Consider the following 20,601-nt stretch of genomic DNA (forward strand, 5'->3'; position numbering starts at 1 on the left):
ACTACTTTTAGATCTAGATAACTCAAGCATACTTCGATTATCTCAACATAGCTTTAGAGGCCATCGACGCTGCCATTACCGATGGTCAATTTCTTTTGGTTTACTGTCAGTCTATTTTCTTTTTGTACATAAGATTCTCTCGAGGCTCTTTCCTCTTTGATGGACTTTTTGTCTTCCACCGCTTGAAAACTCCCATGGAAACCAATGGAAGGTACCAGCAAACAAGAAAGATTTCAAACACATCTAGTGCATTTTATTGTCAATTTTATTTATATTTGATTATGCTTCAATAAATTAATTGATAGAAGAAATTATTGAGATCAAAAGCTTTCTTTCATTGAAGGGAGGGGCACTGGTACGTGGTGGGAAGTAGGGGTAAGGGTCGACGGTCGAAAATGGTGAACCTAAAGATTGAGGGAAGGGGAATTGATGAAGAAGAGGAAGGAGAGAATAATTTTGGAGTGAAAATTGGGGGGGTGGAAGTTGGACCGTTAGATTGGCTTTAGCCAATCCAATGGTCTATATTTAGTACCGATCATTAGTCTGGTAAGTGAGTACTAGGTGTACCTTCAATCCGATTGGAGGAGTGCAGAAAGAACCTTCTACCTAAGTTCAAGTTGAAACCTATTTAGTTTGAGAATGTCAATATCTATCACTAGTTGTTGACTTTTTTTCCTCTTATCTTTTGTGAACTTAATTTTATGCTTGTGATTGAGATTTTGAATTTTTCCTTATTTGGATGTGATTACGGTAGGGTTAAACGTATGGTAGGTAAAAAAATTTGGGCTACCTAGACCTTAAAAATCTTGCTCACTCATTTATGTGTTTGTGCAGGACGATGACACAAATTAGCACATGGATATGATTGCTGGGCTTGCAAACATGAGCGCAAGCAACTATAGCATTCCCAAAATTGATAAGCTGAAAGCCAAGTTCATTGTTGGGAGGATTATCCCTGCAATTGCAACATCCATTGCGATGACCATAAGTTTTGTGTGCCTGGAACTTTATAAGGTTTTGGACGATGGACATGAAATGGGGGATTATCGCAACACATTTAATAATATAGGTCTGTATATTTTTGCTATTGTTGAGCCAAATAAGGTAAAGCTCATGGTACACTAAGACAAAAGATGGACTACTTGGGACATGTGGGTTTTAAAGAGGCAAGCCCACTTTGCGAAAACTTATCAATAGCTTAGATATATAGGTTTGAATGCCTATAGCATTTCTTGTGGAAATTCCCTGCTCTTTAATTGTATGTTCCAATGGCAGAAAGAGCGAATGTACAATTTGATGGTGGATCGCGCTATAGAAGTTGCTAAAATTGAGTTTTAACATTTTTATTTTAACATTTTGATTCATTTTCCCATTATATGTTCTCAGTACTTGATTGTTATCCTCATTTTACCCCTTATATCTCTCATATCCCCATTGTTATTTATGCGAAAATGTATGAGCTTATTAGGATATATTTATATTTGTAAGACAAAAAAATATGTAACTCATGTTTCCTAACTATTTTAATTAATTATCTTTATTTTCTAAATTAATTTTTATTTATTTTTACATTTATATGTATCTGTTACAACTAATATACATAATTCTCCTGTATGCAATTTGTCATAGAATATTACATTAGTTTTTTTACTTTGTTGTTTGATATATTTCCATTGATAAAACTAATGGTTTTTGTTTATATCGATGGAATAAATTTACGGTAGTTCATTGTATTTGTTTGGCATAATAATGTTAATCCATATATATTGTGTCAGCCAAAACTATATTCCATTGATTGGTTCATTTGTTACACTGATTAAAACAATGAAATAAGTTATTCCTTTGGTTTAGTAAAATGAAATACATTATTTCTTTGAAAACTTTATTTGAAATCATTGGATTTCATTTTATTTCAATTAAGAAATGGTGGATAACAAAACGGACAAAGTGTTGGGCGATAATGAAGTTATTGATGGTACCAACTACCAAAGTCTTGAGATGGTTGGTTGTCAATGGGCTAGTATAAGAGAAGATGTTAAACACAGCGTTCTTGCAACTGGAATGTTGTTTGAAAGTGAAGAAGAAATGTTTGATTTATACAAGAAATATGGGGAGACAAATGGATTTTCTATGAAACGAAGAACATCAAATAAGGACAAAGATGACACGTGCAAATATTTGACATTTACATGTGGTAGAATCAAGTAGTTTGTTTTATTTTATCAATATTGTTTCTTCCACTGTTAAAATAAATGAAATATTGTTGTCATTTTACTGGTATTAGTTATTTCATTGATATTTGACTATTAAATGTGTGATATCAAGTAGTTTTTTAGCTGGTTCAAGAGTGTCATAAATCATCATCCAAGCCAGAGGAATGGATGCAAGGCTAGGTTAAGAGCTCGACTATCATCAGAAGGGAAATGAGAGATTACTCTGTTTGAGGACATGCACAATCATGTATTGAGTCCCACCCAATCAAGGTATTTTCTATGCAATCGGGGCATTAACCATATGTGTAGAGATAGTTAGAGATAAATGACACTGTTGGGATTAAGTCAAACATGAGTCACAGTGCACAGGTGATTCCAATAGGAGGTCATGGAAACGATGTCATTTGGATGAGTCTGTTGCATCAATGTGTTCGATTATCAATTATTTTGATCATATACATTCAGAATTGAATAAAATGATTGTAACAATGAATATGAAATCGATAATCGCAAAAAATTTCAACAAATCAACACAATCAGTTGTAAACTACCAGAGAAACAATGAAACAAATTTTAAACAATGAAATACCTAGTTTTCGGGATTACAAGGTTGATTGAACACGATTTAAGCGAAACAAACTTGAAAGAATGAAGGTTTTACAACAGGCAATGGCGCAATGCTCTGGTTTGATTTTGGAAGTCGAAGAGACGGAGTAAGAGTGACTTCGTTTCGTGTGAGAGGAAACGTAATTGTTACAGAATGCGTTGGAAAGTGAACCGTATACTTCATTTTTTTTTCAATTTTGCCCAGTCAGCATGCCATATAGACTTGGGCTACTTGGGCTATCTAATACCATTGTATTTTTTGATATATGAACAATTGTTGATACAAATTTTTTATTGCTAAATGTTTTTTTTATTGGATTTGATGCTACATTTCCAATTACGTAATTAGTGAAAGACTTGCCGTAGTTAGAGGTGTCTAAAAAATAGTGCCAAACCAAATTTACTGTCAAAACGATCGTTTGATTGATTATTGTCAATGTATATTAGTGGGGCCGATTGAAAGTCGAAAAAACGACCAAAATGTTGATTAAATTTATTTCGTAAAACCAACCGTGGACACACACCCCACGGCTGCCAAAACATTGCAAATGGTGAAACGGTATCGTTTCATAATTTGTAGAGAATTCGTCATTTTCCTTCACCAAACACAGCTAGTATGATTTTACAGGTCCCCGGTCCCCGGTCCCCGGTCCCCTCTCTCCCTCTCTCTCAAGAAGAAGAGAGACAGTAAACTAAGCACGCAAAGCCCAAAACCCCGGACCCAAAATGGAAATCCATATCCATAAATACCCTTTCTCTTTCCCCAAAAATTACATCTGAAAAAAATCTAGAAAAACCAGCACAAGATTCTCTCTCTGTAGGAGTTTCAGTTCTTCGCTTAATCGCCGTCCTAATTGGTACGTTTCCTTCAATCTCTTCCTTCTTTACACTTTGCTTACTCCTCTCTTTTTTTGCTTCAAATCCTTAGTTTCGGATCATGATCACGTTTGAGAAATTTGGAGTAACGTTAGGATTAGGGTTAGGGTTGGGGTTTATTATGGCTATGGTACCGATCTTTCTTGGTAACAGTTATCTGAACACTTGTGTCGTTTTGGTCATATCTATGGGGTTTTGTGGCGTTTTGGGCAGCTTACTGCACTTTATGCTTCCAAAAAAGCGAGCTGTTGAAGAGGTAGTTGTAGAAGAAGGCGCCAGCAAGAAGAAGGACAACAGCGAAAGCAACAACATCAAGATCCGTTGCATTGCAACCACTGCAAACAGCAGCAGTTCCGGTAGCATAATCGTAAACAACAACAACCACCACAGCAGCTCTACTAGCAGTAGCGGCACTATTGAGCCTTCCATCATGGCCCCAGGCGGTTTGAACCACCAGGACATCGATGAGGATTTGCACAGTCGGCAGCTGGCTGTGTATGGGCGTGAGACTATGCGAAGGCTTTTTGCCTCAAATATCCTCGTATCCGGGATGCAGGGGCTCGGCGCTGAGATAGGTAATGGATGCTTAATATCTTGATCTTGAGTTGTAGTTTTATGCTTTAGCGTTGAATAAATGAAAGATGCCTCCGTTCGCCTGTATCAGGGATGCAGGGGTTTAAGTTGATATTGGCGAAGGATCTTCATTGTTTGGTGTTGAATTATATTATTGTACTTCAAGAAGTATAAATTTGATGGGGGTTTAGTATTTGGCTCTCTTTTAACATTGATTTCCTTGAATAGTCCTATCATTAACATCTCGAGAATTCTTTCTGCCATGTTTTCTACTCCCAAATGTCAATATATTTTGTTTATTCAGTGTCATTTTCTATTGGTCAAAATTAGTGTCTGTGAAATCGTGAAGAGTGCTTGGTACAGGGAGGGAAGTCATCTTGGAAGTGACTGTTCTTACTTATATATTTGGTGAAAAATAATGAGTCCTGTTTATTTCATGAGTAATTGATTATTCTCCTAAACCTTGCTATTTGTAGTTTGTTGTATGTACAATTACAAACATGAAGAGCTTAAGCTACCATTTATGATTTAGGCTGAGTTTAGCGTTACTCATTTTTAATGATTTGGCTTATTTTAAACAGTGCTCAATGATTGCTGCTAATTAAAGTTGGTCATACGTTTTTGTTGATGCTTCTATATTTCTAATAGCATATAGAGGGATGCTTCCAAGAAGTTAATATTCTTAAAACCATTTCTCAGGGTTGAGAAAGTGGTTGCAAGTGAGGGAAATTCTTGCTGCTATTTATTGTTTGTGAAATGAATTCCTTTATCATTTTGCTAAGTTGTCTAATGATACAAGAGCTGTTAGTCTGTTGTTTTTGATTATACAATGTCCTCTCGGTAATGTTTAATGAAATATTTCATACCTACTGCAGCAAAGAATCTCATTCTTGCTGGTGTGAAGTCTGTGACCTTACATGATGAAGGGGATGTGGAATTATGGGACTTGTCTAGTAATTTTGTTTTCTCAGAGAATGATGTTGGTAAGAATCGAGCGCTTGCTTCTGTTCAGGAATTGCAAGAACTTAACAATGCAGTGGCAATTTCTACATTGACAACAAAGTTAACAAAAGAACAACTTTCTGATTTTCAGGTACTTTTTTTTTCCCCTTGCACCTTTGATCAATTCACTGCTAGTGGTCTTGTTGTTACAGTGCATTTGCATCTCTTTAAGTCTGAACTTACTCATAACACCTTTTTTTGTCGAGGCATGTATCATGTATGGATGCTTTGCTGAGACTGATGTGATTGATTTGAACAAGGCCCGTTTGACCTTGAAAGAACAGTAAATGGTTGTTCACAATTAGAACTTTGGAAAATCTTAGGGGTGGTGAAATTGGAGCAAGGATTAGAGATTTTAGTTCTTCACTTAATTCAATAAATAACTAATTGAAAATAAAAAACACAGAATTTCAAAGTAGTTCCAGCAATTGAGTCCTCGATATGCAAACTAGGACCCCCCTTAGTGCTTTGTGGATAAAGTTAACAATTTGGGACCAGAATGGAATCTATGGCAAACCATTTGGGTGTAAATATAAATAGGCTATGAATTCTTCAAAGACAACAAAGCAGGGCGCACAATGATGTACCTTTTGAGTGTTAAAAGCATGAGAATCTGTGTAATCAAATGAGCAACATAACTTTAGGAAGAAATGTAAGATGTGGGCTTTGTATCGATTAGCTTAGAGGTGGATCCTAAGTGAAAGCTATTTCCTCAGCAAAGAAATAAAACCAAAAATATGCATATCATAATTGTACTACACTTAACCATGTAAATAAAGAACTGTAGAAAACCTTAAGATCGAGGAACACTTTACAAGATAGCGATTTATTTAAAATGATTGAGGCTCTTGTAATTGAATCAAAATTTCTTATCCTCCTAATTCCTATGTGCAGGCATGCCCTATCTGATTTTTTGCAGATCTTTCTATTAATGCTTACTGCCCTTTGTATTTCCATTTTATTTCTGGTGTCACAGGCTGTTGTATTTACTGATATTAGTCTTGCGAAAGCTATCGAGTTCAATGACTACTGCCACAATCACCTTCCTCCAATCTCTTTTATCAAGGCTGAAGTTAGAGGTCTTTTTGGTTCTGTGTTTTGTGACTTTGGGCCTGATTTCACAGTTTTGGATGTTGATGGAGAGGAACCTCACACTGGTATCATTGCTTCCATTAGCAATGACAATCCTGCTCTAGTTTCATGTGTGGATGATGAAAGGCTTGAGTTTCAAGATGGGGATCTTGTTGTGTTCTCCGAAGTTCAAGGAATGACTGAATTGAATGATGGGAAACCAAGGAGGATTAAAAGTGCCAGGCCATATTCATTTGTTCTTGAGGACGACACCACAAATTTTGGGCGATATAAGAAAGGCGGTATTGTCACACAGGCGAAACAGCCAAAGGTTTTGAACTTCAAGCCGTTGAGAGAAGCGCTTAAAGATCCTGGTGATTTCCTTTTGAGTGATTTCTCAAAGTTTGATCGCCCGCCTCTTCTGCACACAGCATTCCAAGCTTTGGATAAGTTTGTGTCTGAGATGGGTCGGTTCCCTGTTGCTGGTTCAGAGGAAGATGCTCAGAAATTTATCTCTCTGGTTAGCAATACCAATGAGAGTTTGGGAGATGGGAAAGTAGAAGATATCAACCCTACACTTCTACGACATTTCGTATTTGGTGCTAGGGCTGTACTGAATCCCATGGCTGCTATGTTTGGTGGTATTGTTGGGCAAGAAGTTGTCAAAGCATGCTCTGGAAAGTTTCATCCTCTTTATCAGGTTTCAGTTTGTTCTTGTTCTATTTTTCATTTTGATTGCTGCAGCTTATTGGCTGAATTAGTGTTTTGCTTTTTCTCAATGCTTTCTTCCTTTCTTTCACACATGTGCATACACACGCCCCTAAAATGTGCATACTGATATGCATGCTGCTTCCACTATTCTATGGATTGTAATTCCAATTCGCTAACAGTGCTTATGTCCTTTGCTGAGTGTTCTACCATGTATACACTTCTAGACTTCCTGTTTCACTTGTTTAACTGGAGTTTTTCATTATTTGTTTGGAGCTATGAGCTTTATTCCACAAGTCGGATTGCTCTCTTCTACTGACCATCTCTCTTCTTTTTTTGGGCAGTTCTTTTATTTTGATTCGGCGGAGTCTCTTCCTACAGAAACTGTGGATGCCAGTGATTTTAAGCCATTGAACAGTCGTTATGATGCACAAATTTCAGTGTTTGGGTCAAAGCTTCAGAAGAAACTAGAGGATGCTAAGGTATTCATAGTAGGATCGGGTGCACTGGGATGTGAGCTACTGAAGAATGTAGCACTTATGGGAGTTTCATGTGGCAAACAAGGAAAACTGGCAGTCACTGACGATGATGTCATTGAGAAAAGTAATCTCAGTCGGCAGTTTCTTTTCCGTGATTGGAACATTGGTCAGGCCAAGTCCACTGTTGCTGCTTCTGCTGCTGCATCAATAAACCCTTGTCTTAATATTGAAGCCTTACAGAATCGTGTGGGTCCTGAAACTGAAAATGTATTCGACGATAGCTTTTGGGAGAGCTTAAGTGTGGCTATTAATGCATTGGACAACATAAATGCAAGATTGTATGTTGACCAGAGGTGTTTGTACTTTCAGAAACCACTTCTCGAGTCAGGTACACTCGGTGCCAAATGCAACACACAGATGGTTATCCCTCACCTTACAGAAAACTATGGTGCTTCCAGAGACCCTCCTGAGAAACAAGCACCGATGTGCACTTTGCACTCTTTCCCACATAACATTGATCACTGCTTGACATGGGCTCGATCTGAATTCGAGGGTTTGTTTGAGAAAACTCCTACTGAGGTGAATGCCTTTCTGTCTAACCCAGCTGAGTACAATGCTGCAATGATAAATGCTGGTGATGCTCAGGCAAGGGACACCTTGGAGCGTGTTCTTGAGTGCCTGGACGAAGAAAGATGTCTGACATTCCAAGATTGCATTGCATGGGCTCGTCTAAGGTAGTTCTGTGGGAATGCGCTCGTTATCCCTTTTTGTTAAATAAGATAATTATTGTAGTATTGTGTATTGACATTGTTTATCTTCTGTCTGTAGATTTGAAGATTATTATGCACGTCTTGTAAAGCAGTTGATTTATACATTTCCTGAAGATGCTGCGACCAGCAATGGGGCTCTGTTCTGGTCAGCCCCAAAGCGATTTCCTCGTCCACTTCACTTCTCAACTTCTGATCCCAGTCATCTCCATTTTGTAATGGCAGCATCCATACTGTGTGCAGAGATATTTGGCATCCCAGTTCCTGACTGGGTCAAGCATCCAAAGATGTTGGCTGATGCTATTGAGAAAGTCATAGTCCCAGAATTTCAGCCAAAGAAAGATGCCAAGATTGTGACTGATGAGACAGCTACTAGTATCTCAACTTCTTCTGTGGATGATGCAGCAGTTATTCAAGCATTGATCACCAGGCTGGAGGAGTGTAGAAAGACCCTGCCAGCAGGGTTTAAGTTGAAACCAATTCAGTTTGAGAAGGTCAATCTCTTTCGCTGGTCGTTTGATATGTCTTTTAAGGCTTTTTTTTTTTTGGGTGAAAGTTTATTTTTAGCTTGCAACTTATAATTTGAAAATTGTGTCATCATTTTTTCTTTGTGAATTAGATTTTTAATCTGTTTGTTGACATGGGAAAATCTCTTGGTTGAAGTGAAATTTGGGAGCCACATATAAATGTCCAAGAGGAGAATCAACTTTTTGAATATGGGGATTTGTTTTCTATGTATTTACAGGATGATGATACGAATTTCCATATGGATGTGATTGCTGGGCTTGCCAACATGAGGGCAAGGAACTACAGCATTCCTGAAGTTGACAAGCTGAAGGCCAAGTTCATTGCTGGAAGGATCATCCCTGCGATTGCAACATCCACGGCTATGGCGACAGGTCTTGTGTGCCTGGAGTTGTATAAGGTTCTGGATGGTGGGCATAAGCTGGAGGATTATCGAAACACATTTGCCAATCTAGCTCTGCCGCTGTTTTCCATGGCGGAGCCCGTCCCACCAAAGGTGATCAAACATCGTGACATGAGCTGGACTGTTTGGGACAGGTGGATTATACGAGATAATCCCACTTTGAGGGGACTTATCCAATGGCTGAAGGATAAGGGGTTGAATGCCTATAGCATCTCTTGCGGAAGTTCCTTGCTCTATAATAGTATGTTCCTGCGGCACAAGGAACGAATGGACAGGAAGGTGGTGGATCTGGCTGTGGAAGTGGCTAAGGTTGAGTTGCCTCCATATCGTCAGCACTTTGATGTTGTCGTTGCATGTGAGGATGACGAAGATAATGATATTGACATCCCTCTGATATCCATTTACTTCCGTTGAGTCTTTTTTTTTTGCTTCCTTGGATTCCTTGCTGTTGACCATGATTTTAGGAAGAGATTTTTAGAGTTATCTTGGGCCTTTGGCTATAGCCGTGAGGGCGCAAAATGGATATATTTTGCTACATTGATCATAATTAATTCCTAGTGGAGATTACGTTTAACTATTTACGTAGACAAGATTGCTGACTGGCTTATGTAAAGTTTATATAGATGACCGGTTTATCTACCATTAGTAGAATGACAAATTTGAACAGGGACTTAGGTTTGAGCAATTAGACATGGTTCTTAATGGTTGGATATAAGCATGGTTTCTTGTGGTGTGTTCTTGTGTTTGTGTTTGTGTTTGTTTTCCTTGTCTGCTGTGAGCGCTGTGTGTGGGGTAGTTCAAACTTCAAAGTTTTAATTCGTGAGTGCCATGAGGAGATGTAGCTGGTGAGTGTGGTTGGTCTTTGGGTGTGGGGCTTTACCTTATGGCTTAGTTTGGTAAAACTTTTTGAAAATAGTAGATGTTAATAGAAATAGTGGTGGTAGAAATGTTGGACAATTTTAGTAACAAATATGTTGCATGAATGCTTAGTAGTGTTTGGTTCAATTTTTGTTGGTGACATTTATGTTGTATAATATTTTGTGACAAATTACGTATAGGGGTATTATGCATTTTAGTTGTAACATAATTTTTAAAGAATTTTTACAAAACAATTTAAAAAGTAATTAAATAATTAAATTCTTATATGTGAATTATGTTTAAAGAATAATTAAGCATTTAAACCCAGTGCAGGGTTAAAGCAGTTTGTTCAATTGGATTGAACACCATGACTTGATTCTGGACTGAAATGATAAACAATTCACAACAGCACCGTCGACAACCTTAGGATTCACCCACGTACCAGATTGATTGTGCGATATGTTTCGGGGAGCTAGAACGTCGATTGTGGCAAAGCTGGTGGTAGTTCCGATTGGGTCAAGGAAGAATAGGAAGAGGAAGGTGAAGAGAGATAATAGGAGGAATAAGGGGTATTATGGGGATAACAATAAAAATATGAGGACAAAATGAAAATGAAAATGAAAATGAAAATGAAAATGAAAATGCTTCAAATTTGGAGCATTTGAAAAAAACATTAAAATGTTGCAAAAAAATGTCTTAGATTTAGTGCCTCGATATGCTCATTTGACAAGCAAAAAATATTTATGCTCAAAACTAGTAAAAATGCTAGTAAAAAAGCCTTGCGAACGGACCCTATGTCTTTGGTCAAAAGGGTCAATACTTATAAAAACTATGGTTAGGGTGTGGTCCGAGGTATTTGAGTTTGCTGTAGGTGGGGGATTTGGATTGGGGATATTTGGGTTGTGAGTAAGGAGAGGGTGAGATTAAGTTTTGTCAATCTCTATGAGTAAAGAGTTGTGGTGTTAATATGTTGGTTACTTGAAAGCTTGCCTTTAAATTGACTACACATCACATCAGGATGGAATCCAAGTGAAGCCCCAATCCATTGGGGTTTTCACCATACATCTGCTTCATCTATTTGATTTAGGTGTTACGATATGTATTTGTGAAGATATTCCTAAAGAACCATCTTCTAAGATGCTTTTGTACTATATTTCTTCGTTTTGTATTATACTAGTTGACTGGTTTTGTATTATACTAGTTGACTGCCCGTGCTTTGCAGCGGGTAAATCATCATTTGTTGGGTGAAAGTTTTCGTTATAATTAAGTCAGTTTAGATGACAAATATTGTGTCGAGTATATTTTATGTTGTGGGCTTGGTTCAATCAATGGGAGTTTATCTATTTTGATGATCTACATTTATTGGACCGACCAAAATGACAGAAAGAAACGTGGGCCAAGATCTTTTGTGATGGGCTATTTACTTATTTTTATGCAGATTAACTGAGATGTTGGATAAAAAAATTGATTTAATTTTTAAAGGAAGATTGTGTCTTGCTTGTGCATGCGTTGCTTGGAAAATATTGAGCAGAGAGAGATTGATGACAGAATATCGCAAAAATCGTAAATATGTGACTTTATCAATATGAATAGCTAGATTGAACAACCATCTTGGCATACAAAACACACGAAGGAATATTAAAAAAGTCTTGAGTTTTTATTTTGTTGTTTGGTGTTCTTCATGGTTGGGTTGCATCACTTGAACTGTTGTCTTGGTCTTTCCTTCATGGCTGACTTCCCAAAAACATATCATGCATGAATTTACCCATCGTCTACCATATGAAAGCAGAAGCGATCTGCAGAAGCCTTTTCATTTTCCTCCTCAGGCTATGCAGTGTGGCCATCAAACGCACAATATCTGATTTGAGACTTCTATTTTCAGATCTAACTTCCTTTGCTTCATTAACTGCATCTTTCTTCTCCAAGTTGATGACATTGATGTGATAGTTGAGCTATTGTAGTTTGTCAATGTCCTCCTTCTTTTCTTCTCCCATGGCATTTACGACATTAATGAGTTCAGTCATTTTTTCATTTTGGTTTTTCGATCTTAATTCACATGTTTAGAGTGTCTTGATAATACATAATTTGATCGAAGTTGATATCATCTATTTCAAGACCAAATATGTTTTTCATGAGTCCAAACATTGATTATGAGATCACTTCTTCTGCTTTATCTATGCCATCTGTTATGATGGCTTCTGTTTTGTATTGGTTTCCTGTGGCAAAGACATAAATGTCAAGGGTTAGTGTTAGTGAATTGAGTTTGGTTTACAGAGCTTTTATACTTTATGTTTATATTATGTTTGACTAACTCTTGTTGACCAAGGATTGTAATGTTATTTTATATTTTTATTTTGTATGGTTGTGATATTGCCAAGTGTGTGGCTTGATGTGCTGCTATAGAAGGATCTGGAGAATCCTTATTTTGTAAGTCTTCTCGTGTTTTTAGGTTAAAAAGAATATCAGATGAATAGTAAGAAAAAGGTTGAAGATTTCTCTTGTTCTGGTATCTTAAAATTCTGCTTGTTCTTCTTACTTCAGAGCTGTTCAGTTATTGTGTGTTTGCTCAGGAGGCTTTTATGCAAGTCTACAATTGAGTTGTTGTTTCTGTATAGTCTGAAGTGAGTTTGTGTAGCAGTTTGTTGAAGGTTGAGTTCTTTTGTGATTGTAGAGTTCAAGCTACCTGTTTGTTCTTGTTTTGGTTGTTATAGTGGTATCGGAGCTGTGTTTCTTAGAGTACCTATGTGATTTCAGAACAAGATTTGTGATGAAGTTGTTCAGTAGTAAGTCTCTTTCTCTTGCTTGAACTATGTGTCAATCATCACTACCACCTACTCCAATTTTCAAAGGGGAAGATTATGACTTTTGGGTAGTAAGGATGGAAGCTTTCTTCATGGCCCATGGGTTGTGGAATCTAGTTGAGGATGGGTTTGATCCTTCCTCCCTTTCTGAAAATCCTTATGTCCAGGGTTTAAAGGATTTTAATGAGAGACAACAGAAAAATTTCAAAGCTTTAACTTTTCTACATTCAACAGTAGATGATGTTATTTTCCCTATAATTGTGGGTCTTAAAACTGCAAAGGAAGCTTGGGTTAAGTTGCAGGAAGAATTTCAAGAGAGTGCAAGGGTAAGGCGGCAGAAGTCGTTGACTCTCAAAAGAGAGTTTGAGTTATTGAAGATGAAGGAATAAGAGTTGGTTAGGGATTATTTAACTAAACTAATTGAGCTGGCTAATCAAATGAAGTTGTATGGGGAAAACATTTCATATCATAAGGTAGTGGAGAAAATTTTGATAAGCATACGTGACATATTTAAGGCAAAGATTGCTGCCATTGAAGAGTCAGATGAGTTGACAAAGCTCTCTATCACTGAATTGTGTAGTAAATTACAAGCTAAAGAGCTAAGGTTTTCTAGAAAGTCAGAAGAAGTGACAAAGTATGCTTTTCAAATGAAGCACAAAGGAAAGCAGTCTTCTTCATTAAAAGAAGGCAAGAAAAAGTGGAAGAGTGGAAAGGGAAAGCAATCTAGAAGTACTACCAATTCAAGTGATTCACCTAAGAAAGACAACTTTCCACCATGTCCTCATTGTAAGAAAACAAATCATCATGAAAATAAGTGTTGGGAGAAGTATGGTAAACCTCAGATTCAGTGCAGATTTTGCAAGAAGATGGGGCGTATTGAAAGATTTTGTAAGGCAAAACAGAACCATAACTAGTCATCAAGTTCAGCTCCCCGGCAGGCTCATTTTGTTGATGAACAAAAGCAACATGATGATCAATTGTTCATGGCAGTAAATACTTTTCATGTGTAGGAGAATAATACTTGGTTTGTGGATAGTGGTTGCACAAGTCATAAGGCAAAGGAAGTCAGCTTGTTTACAACTTTGGATAGCAGTGTGATGACCAAAGTGAGGCTAGGAAATGGTGATATTGTTTAGGCTGAGGGGAAAGGTTCAATTTCTATTAACGCCAGAAAAGGTACAAAGTCCATTTATGATGTTCTTTATATTCCAAGTTTGAAGCATAATCTCTTGAGTGTGTCTCAAATGATGAAAAAGGGTTATGCCTTGACTTTCAAGGGAGATTATTGTAGTATATTTAACCCTAGTGGCAGTGAAGTTGCAAAGATTAGAATGCTAGAAAATAGTTTTCCTTTGAACTTCAATATTGTCAATCATTGTGCATTTAGTGTGAAGGCAGATGAATCATGGATGTGGCATAGAAGATATGACCATTTTAATATGAAATCTTTGAAGTTTTTAAAAGACAAAGAGCTGGTTAGGGACATGTTTGAAATTCATATTAGTGAAGATGTATGTGATGCTTGTCAATTTAAGAAGTTGCATAGGCAGTCATTTCTTGCTAATGCAACTTGGAGAGCAAATCAGAAGCTGCAATTGATCCATACGGATGTGTGTGGATCAATGAGTCTGCCCTCACTTTCTCAGAACAAATACTTTATCTTGTTCATAGATGACTTTACAAGGATGGCTTGGGTGTACTTCATCAGTAGCAAAGCTCAAGTCTTCTCTATGTTTAAGAAGTTCAAAGCCCTGGTTGAATCTCAAAGTGGAATAAGATCAAGCCATAAGGTCTGATAATGGGAAAGAATATACATCTGAAGCATTTGAAAATTTTCGTGGAATAGCTCACCAGTTGAATGTGAGCTACACACCTCAACAGAATGGGATTTTAGAGAGGAAAAATAAGACTGTGATGGAAATGGCTAGGTGTATGCTTGTAGAGAAAAAACTTCAAAAACAGTTTTGGGCAGAAGCTGTTTATACAGCTGTGTATCTTCTTAATAGGCTACCTAGTAACTTTTTAGAGGGGATGATTCTTATTGAAGCATGGTTGGGAGCAAAGTCATCTGCCAGACACTTGAATGTGTTTGGCTCAATCTGTTATAGTCATGTTCCTTCTATAAAAAGGAGCAAACTAGACCAGAAGGCTTATTTGGGGATCTTTCTTAGTTATGCAACTTAGTCTAAGGGTTATAAGGTGTTTAACCAAGCAAAATCTGGATGGCTCAGTTTACAAGCACAGGGCTAGACTTGTAGTGAAGGGTTATGCACAACAATATGAGGTAGACTATTATCCACTTTTGCTCCAGTTGCTAAGCATGACATAGTGAGGTTATTGATGCGACAGTTGGAGAAGACCTTGATGGCTCTTCTTGTGAGTGTGCTATATAATGTGAAATTGGGAGATTATTAGAATCTGGAGAGGCAATAGTGACATCTAGAGTGGCTTTGTGTGCTTTGATTTCTTCTCTGAGTATTTCAGTCATTTTATATGGCGTCGCACCAAATGAAGCAAGTAATTTATCTAACTTTAGAGAACTTATAGAGAATTTTGAAAATTGTAACTCAAGCAACCTATACTTCTCTTTTGTCATATCAAGTTCACTTTGCAAAGAAGAAGAGTTATTCATGACTATGCATTCATGTTCATCCCAGGTATCCAACTCATCCCCTAGCGCATGAATCCTAGCATGCAAAGCATCTAAGTCATTTGAAGTGCTAGATGATGCAATGTTATTAGAATTAACATGTATGTTCAATAAAGCTCTCAAATCCTCATTCTCATGAATAAAAGCATCAAGTGAAAAACATGCATCATCATATTTGGATTTCAAATCATAACACTCATTTAGATGCATCTTTTCAACTTTAGAAAGTCTACTACCTTCTTTCTTAGCATACTTGTGTTTATGCATCAAGTTCTCATAAGCATCACAAAGGTCATCATAAACACAAGAAAACTCATCATAAGAAGGGTTGGAGGAAGTTACCATCTCATCAAAATTTGATGGGAACACTTCTTCTTAAAACCACATTTCTTGTTAAACCTCATAAACTTTCTAAATTGTTTTGCCACCATGGCACGTTCATCCTCATCCTCACTAGAAGAACACTCACCACTATCCATTGTTAGGGTTAGGGGTTTCCTCCTAGGAACTTCAACTTCCTCTACATCATTCATCATTGCTAGCTCATGTGTCATCAAGCTTCCTAGAAGCTCTTCTGTCTTCAACACCCTAAGATCTTTGGCTTCCTTGATAGCCATGACCTTAGTGTTCCACTTCCTAGGTAGACTCCTCAATATCTTTTGCACCTTATCCCCTTCCGAATATGGTTTACCTAAGGAAGACAATTCATTACATATACAAGTAAGTCTAGCATACATATCACTAATTTTCTCATTATCAAGCATTTTAAAAAAGTATAGTTTTAATCGAATGCACTAGGTGATACAATGTAATGAATGAAAAACCATCAAATAATCAAGAATTACAAACACATATTTTATAACAACACTCTACGCACAGATTTTCCAACACCAATTTCACCTAGCAAATGATGTCGAAATGCTACGAAATTTTATATGCAATGTCGCAACACTCTAATATACACTATATCAAAATTAAAACTCTAGCTATGGGAACTTGCACGGGTAAATTGGGGTTCCAGAAAGTTCAGCAAATAAACAATGAGCAAGTAAAAGCAAATAAACAAGCAAGATCAACACAATGATTTAGAGTAGTTTGGAGACCCTTCTACGTCTACTATCTAGGTTCACCAACCTAGGACTTTTCCCAAATCCACTAAGGTGAGGTTTTAAGAGCTCCTCAAAAGTCCTTACACTAGGGTTATTTGCACATCCTCAAACTCAATAATACACTTTGCCCTTCATAAGGGACTTTAGCAAGGTTTGAAGAATAGGTTTCTCACACATTAGAACTAAACTATTTGGTGTGAAACTCTCTCAATAATACAATAGCACTCTCAAGGGTATGATATGAGTTTAAGAGTAAGAGGTGTGGTATGTATTCAATAAGTATGAAGCCTAAAGGATGTAGAAACTTTCCCTTTGCAAAAGCAATAGTAGTGAGAAGTCCTTGAGTATAGGGGCTTGAATGGAGAAGATCTTTCACTTGATGATGAAGATTGAAGTAGCAATAGCAAGTAAGCTTGATGATTGATAGCAAGAATTTCTCTCAAAGATATTTTTCACCTTTGCTTCTCCAAGTTTTCCAAATATGGGAGAACCCTAATTTGATTTGTCTTTAAACAATCTTCACCATCGAATCAATCTTCAATCTCTCAATCTTGGCCATCCATTCATGACTCAATCTTGGCCCTTGGTACATTTGAATCAACAAATCCTAACCACCTATATTCCAACCGTTGAAGACTTGTATAAAGTTGGAAGCTTGGCATATTTGAATATCTACCATTGGATCAACTTTTACTTCTCAATCTTGTCCTTTGATGTTTTGTTTAATTATGAGCCCTTGATGCACTTGTACTAGCTTGATCTTGATAATCCATTTTGGGTCCAAAACTTGAAATAATATCTTTAACCCTAAGCATTGTTTGGTTGCACCAAAATGATCTTCATGAAGCTTGTCTAATGAAGAAACCCAAAATGAGGAAGGAAGTACTACACTTGTTCTCATGTTTGCCCATATATGAAAATCGATAATGTGGCCTCTTCTAGTCCAAGTATCTTCCCTCTCTCCTTTTCTTCACATTCACGAAATAATGCCCCTACACATACTCCGATTGATCAGATTCCATCACCGATCGATTGCCATTCAACTCTGTTAAAGAAAATGAAAATTTGCCATAGAAGTTTGATTGATCGCCCAAGTGCTCCGATCGATCACCGTTTGAGTCTGTCTCCAAAATTTAACTTTTCTTCATTTCAAGCAATTTGACCCCAATGAATTATTGTATAGCTTCCATATGTCCCCAATGCATAGCTTTAAGGCTCATTTCGATCATTGTATCAAATCCTGTAGGATTCTTAATCCTGATGAGTAATGTGTGTGTATGAAAAGTTTGAGGCACATAGTTGTTTCCAAATCATTTTTCAGTGTTGGAAAATTCTACTGAGTTGAAGCATATGCTAAGTTTAGATGTGCAACAGGTATTAATGGAGGTTATGTAATTCCTATGTAATCTCAAATTCAAAATAGTGGATTGCTTCAAGGTTAGTTGCTCAATAAACTAGAGGTTTTTCCCATATGGATTTTCCTCGTTAAATTGTGGTGTGATATTTGTTCTGATATTCCGCATTTTTATCCATAACTGTTGATGATCTGAGTGCATAAGCACATTAGTCTTTTCAAATCCTTAGTGGAAAGTTGGTAAATCATAGATATTTTCATGGTCTCCTAGAGCTCCAAGCTCATTCTTGAAAACTGGTCCTCAATTCACTTGAGCATACTGAATTATGAGTGATATTAAACCACAATGATGATTAACTTACAAGGAAATAGGAGGTAGAACTCCCACTTGCAAGTAAGCTCAAAGAGCTTCATATAGAGTGCATAGGTTAACCAAAATACAAACTAGCCCAGAAAATTCTATTTTGTGAATGATAAATCATATTTGGCATGTTAGAATGTGTATATAAAGTTTTGTAACATTTGGGTAAGGTTTGATCACTCAATGAAGCAAATAGGTCACTAATAGTGAAAACAGATAACTTCTAAATGTAAATCCAATGTCATTTTGCAACCTCAGTGTAAATGACATTTTCTATTAAACCATATTTAGTCAAATATGTTCATAATGATGAAAGTAAGGTGCACACAAAATTTCTTGTAAACCGGAGTTTATTTGGTTTACTACGTTCACAAAGAACACATGCACAAAACTTAGGTTAAACCTAGTTTTGACGGAATTAAAGCATATGATCAAATTTGAGAGTAATACACTTAATTTCACTTGATTCTTGTCCTATAACATATATTAGACCCCATGGACATAATGTTTCAATATCATATATAAAGGTTTTAATATCATAAAAATCAAAACTAGGACCATAGCTCCAACATTTATTATTGCTTTAGGCAACATAAACGCAAGACTTTATGTTGATTAGAGGTGCTTGCACTTTCAGAAGCCGCATTTTGAGTCAGGTACCAAATTCAATACGCAAGTGGTCATTCCACACCTAACAGATAACTATAGTGCCTCAAGACTCAAGAGACCCTCATGAGAAACAAACGCCCATGTGCACTCTTTCCCACATAACGTGTGTGTTTGGTAGAGCGGTTGTGTTGATTTTCAACGCTAACTGTTAAGCTGTGAATAAAAAGCTGAGCTTAAAGCTATAAAATAAGCTTTGAGGTGTTTGGTAAAGCTGTTAACTGTTGTTAGCGGTTAAATTGTGTAAAATATATTTTGTTTATATTATTATTAATTTATAAGTATAATTTATGATGTAAAAATTATATTTATTTCAATTTAATATTTAAATAGCCATTTAGTAAGCATAATTATTAATTTATAAATACAATTTATGATGTAAAAATTATATTTATTTCAATTTAATATTTAAATAGCCATTTAATAAGCATAATTATTAATTTATAAATATAATTTATGATGTAAAAATTATAATTATTTTAATTTAATATTTAAATAGCTATTTAATAAGCATAATTATTATATTAATGTATAAATGTAATTAATAATGTACAAATGTAATTATTAATTTATCAATATTTAATATCAATATATAATATTTAATACAAAGTTATGGGACCCACATGTAAAAAAATTATTAAAAAAAAACAAATCAGTCACTTTTAGGCGTGGGACCCATGCCTTTTTGGCATGGGACCCACGCCAAACCCAAACCGCCCAAGAAAAATCTCCATTTTGGAGCTTTTTCTTGGAGGGCGGTACTACACCGTTTGGTGGGCGATACCACCCTAAAAAATCAGGTGTTTGGTTTGCGGGACCGTTAGCGGTACAGCTCTGTGTACCGTCTCACCAAACACACCCAACATTGACCACTGTTTGACATGGGCTCGATCCGAATTTGAGGGCTTGCTTGAAAAGACTCCTACTGCAATGGTAAATGCTGGTGATGCTCAATCTAGGGATACATTTGGAACATGTTCTTAAGTGCTTAGACAAGGACAAGTGCGAGACTTTCCAGGATTGTGTTACATGTGCTCCTCTAAAGTATGTTCCCCAACTTTTAGGTGTTTTTCTTTTTGCACTATTTACACCATTTTTTCGTCTTCTATGAGCAGATTTGAAGATTATTTTGCCCACCGTATCAAGCAGTTGATTTTTACATTTCCTGAAGATCTTGTAACCAGCACACTGGGGCTCTGTTCTGGTCAGCCCCGAAGCGATTCCCTCATGAACTGTGGTTTTTGGCCGCTGATCCTAGTGATCTCGATTATGTAATGACAGCTTTCATACTACGGGCGGAGATGTTTGGCATCCCAGTTCATGATTGGGTGAAGCACCCTAAAATGTTGGCTGAGGTTGCCGGGAATGTGATGGTACCTGAATTTCAGCCAAAAAAATGTAAAAATTGTCACTGATGACTGATGAGAAAGCCACTAGTCTCTCTTTTCTATTCAAAATCAAGAATTTTCACTAGGAAGAACCAATCGAGGCCTGAGTGTAAATTGGGAAAATTACCTCTGAAGAACTGTCGAAGTTATTTCCCGTCGAGCAATTTTCAACATTGAAAAATAAAATGTAG

The 20,601-nt window shown here is 36.7% G+C and overlaps 1 protein-coding gene and 1 pseudogene across 2 annotated transcripts; both read left to right on the forward strand.

Moving 5' to 3' along the window:
- The first annotated feature begins 3,459 nt into the window (after nt 1-3,459).
- Nucleotides 3,460-9,893, forward strand: LOC120011741 (ubiquitin-activating enzyme E1 1-like). 2 transcript variants are annotated; one of them, XM_038862858.1, is made up of 7 exons: nt 3,460-3,676; nt 3,909-4,270; nt 5,144-5,361; nt 6,247-7,041; nt 7,394-8,262; nt 8,357-8,789; nt 9,041-9,893. In XM_038862858.1, exons 2-7 carry the CDS (start codon nt 3,922-3,924, stop codon nt 9,635-9,637), a joined length of 3,261 nt encoding a protein of 1,086 aa, XP_038718786.1. In that variant the 5' UTR covers nt 3,460-3,676; nt 3,909-3,921; the 3' UTR covers nt 9,638-9,893. The 2 variants fall into 2 exon arrangements, with proteins under 2 accessions (XP_038718786.1, XP_038718779.1); XM_038862851.1 differs by lacking the exon at nt 3,460-3,676 and having other exon boundaries at nt 3,695-4,270.
- Nucleotides 9,894-16,999: 7,106 nt separating this feature from the next.
- Nucleotides 17,000-20,601, forward strand: LOC120010482 (annotated as a pseudogene).

The sequence above is a fragment of the Tripterygium wilfordii genome, chromosome 2 (assembly GCF_013401445.1).
Source record: "Tripterygium wilfordii isolate XIE 37 chromosome 2, ASM1340144v1, whole genome shotgun sequence".
NCBI lineage: Eukaryota > Viridiplantae > Streptophyta > Magnoliopsida > Celastrales > Celastraceae > Tripterygium > Tripterygium wilfordii.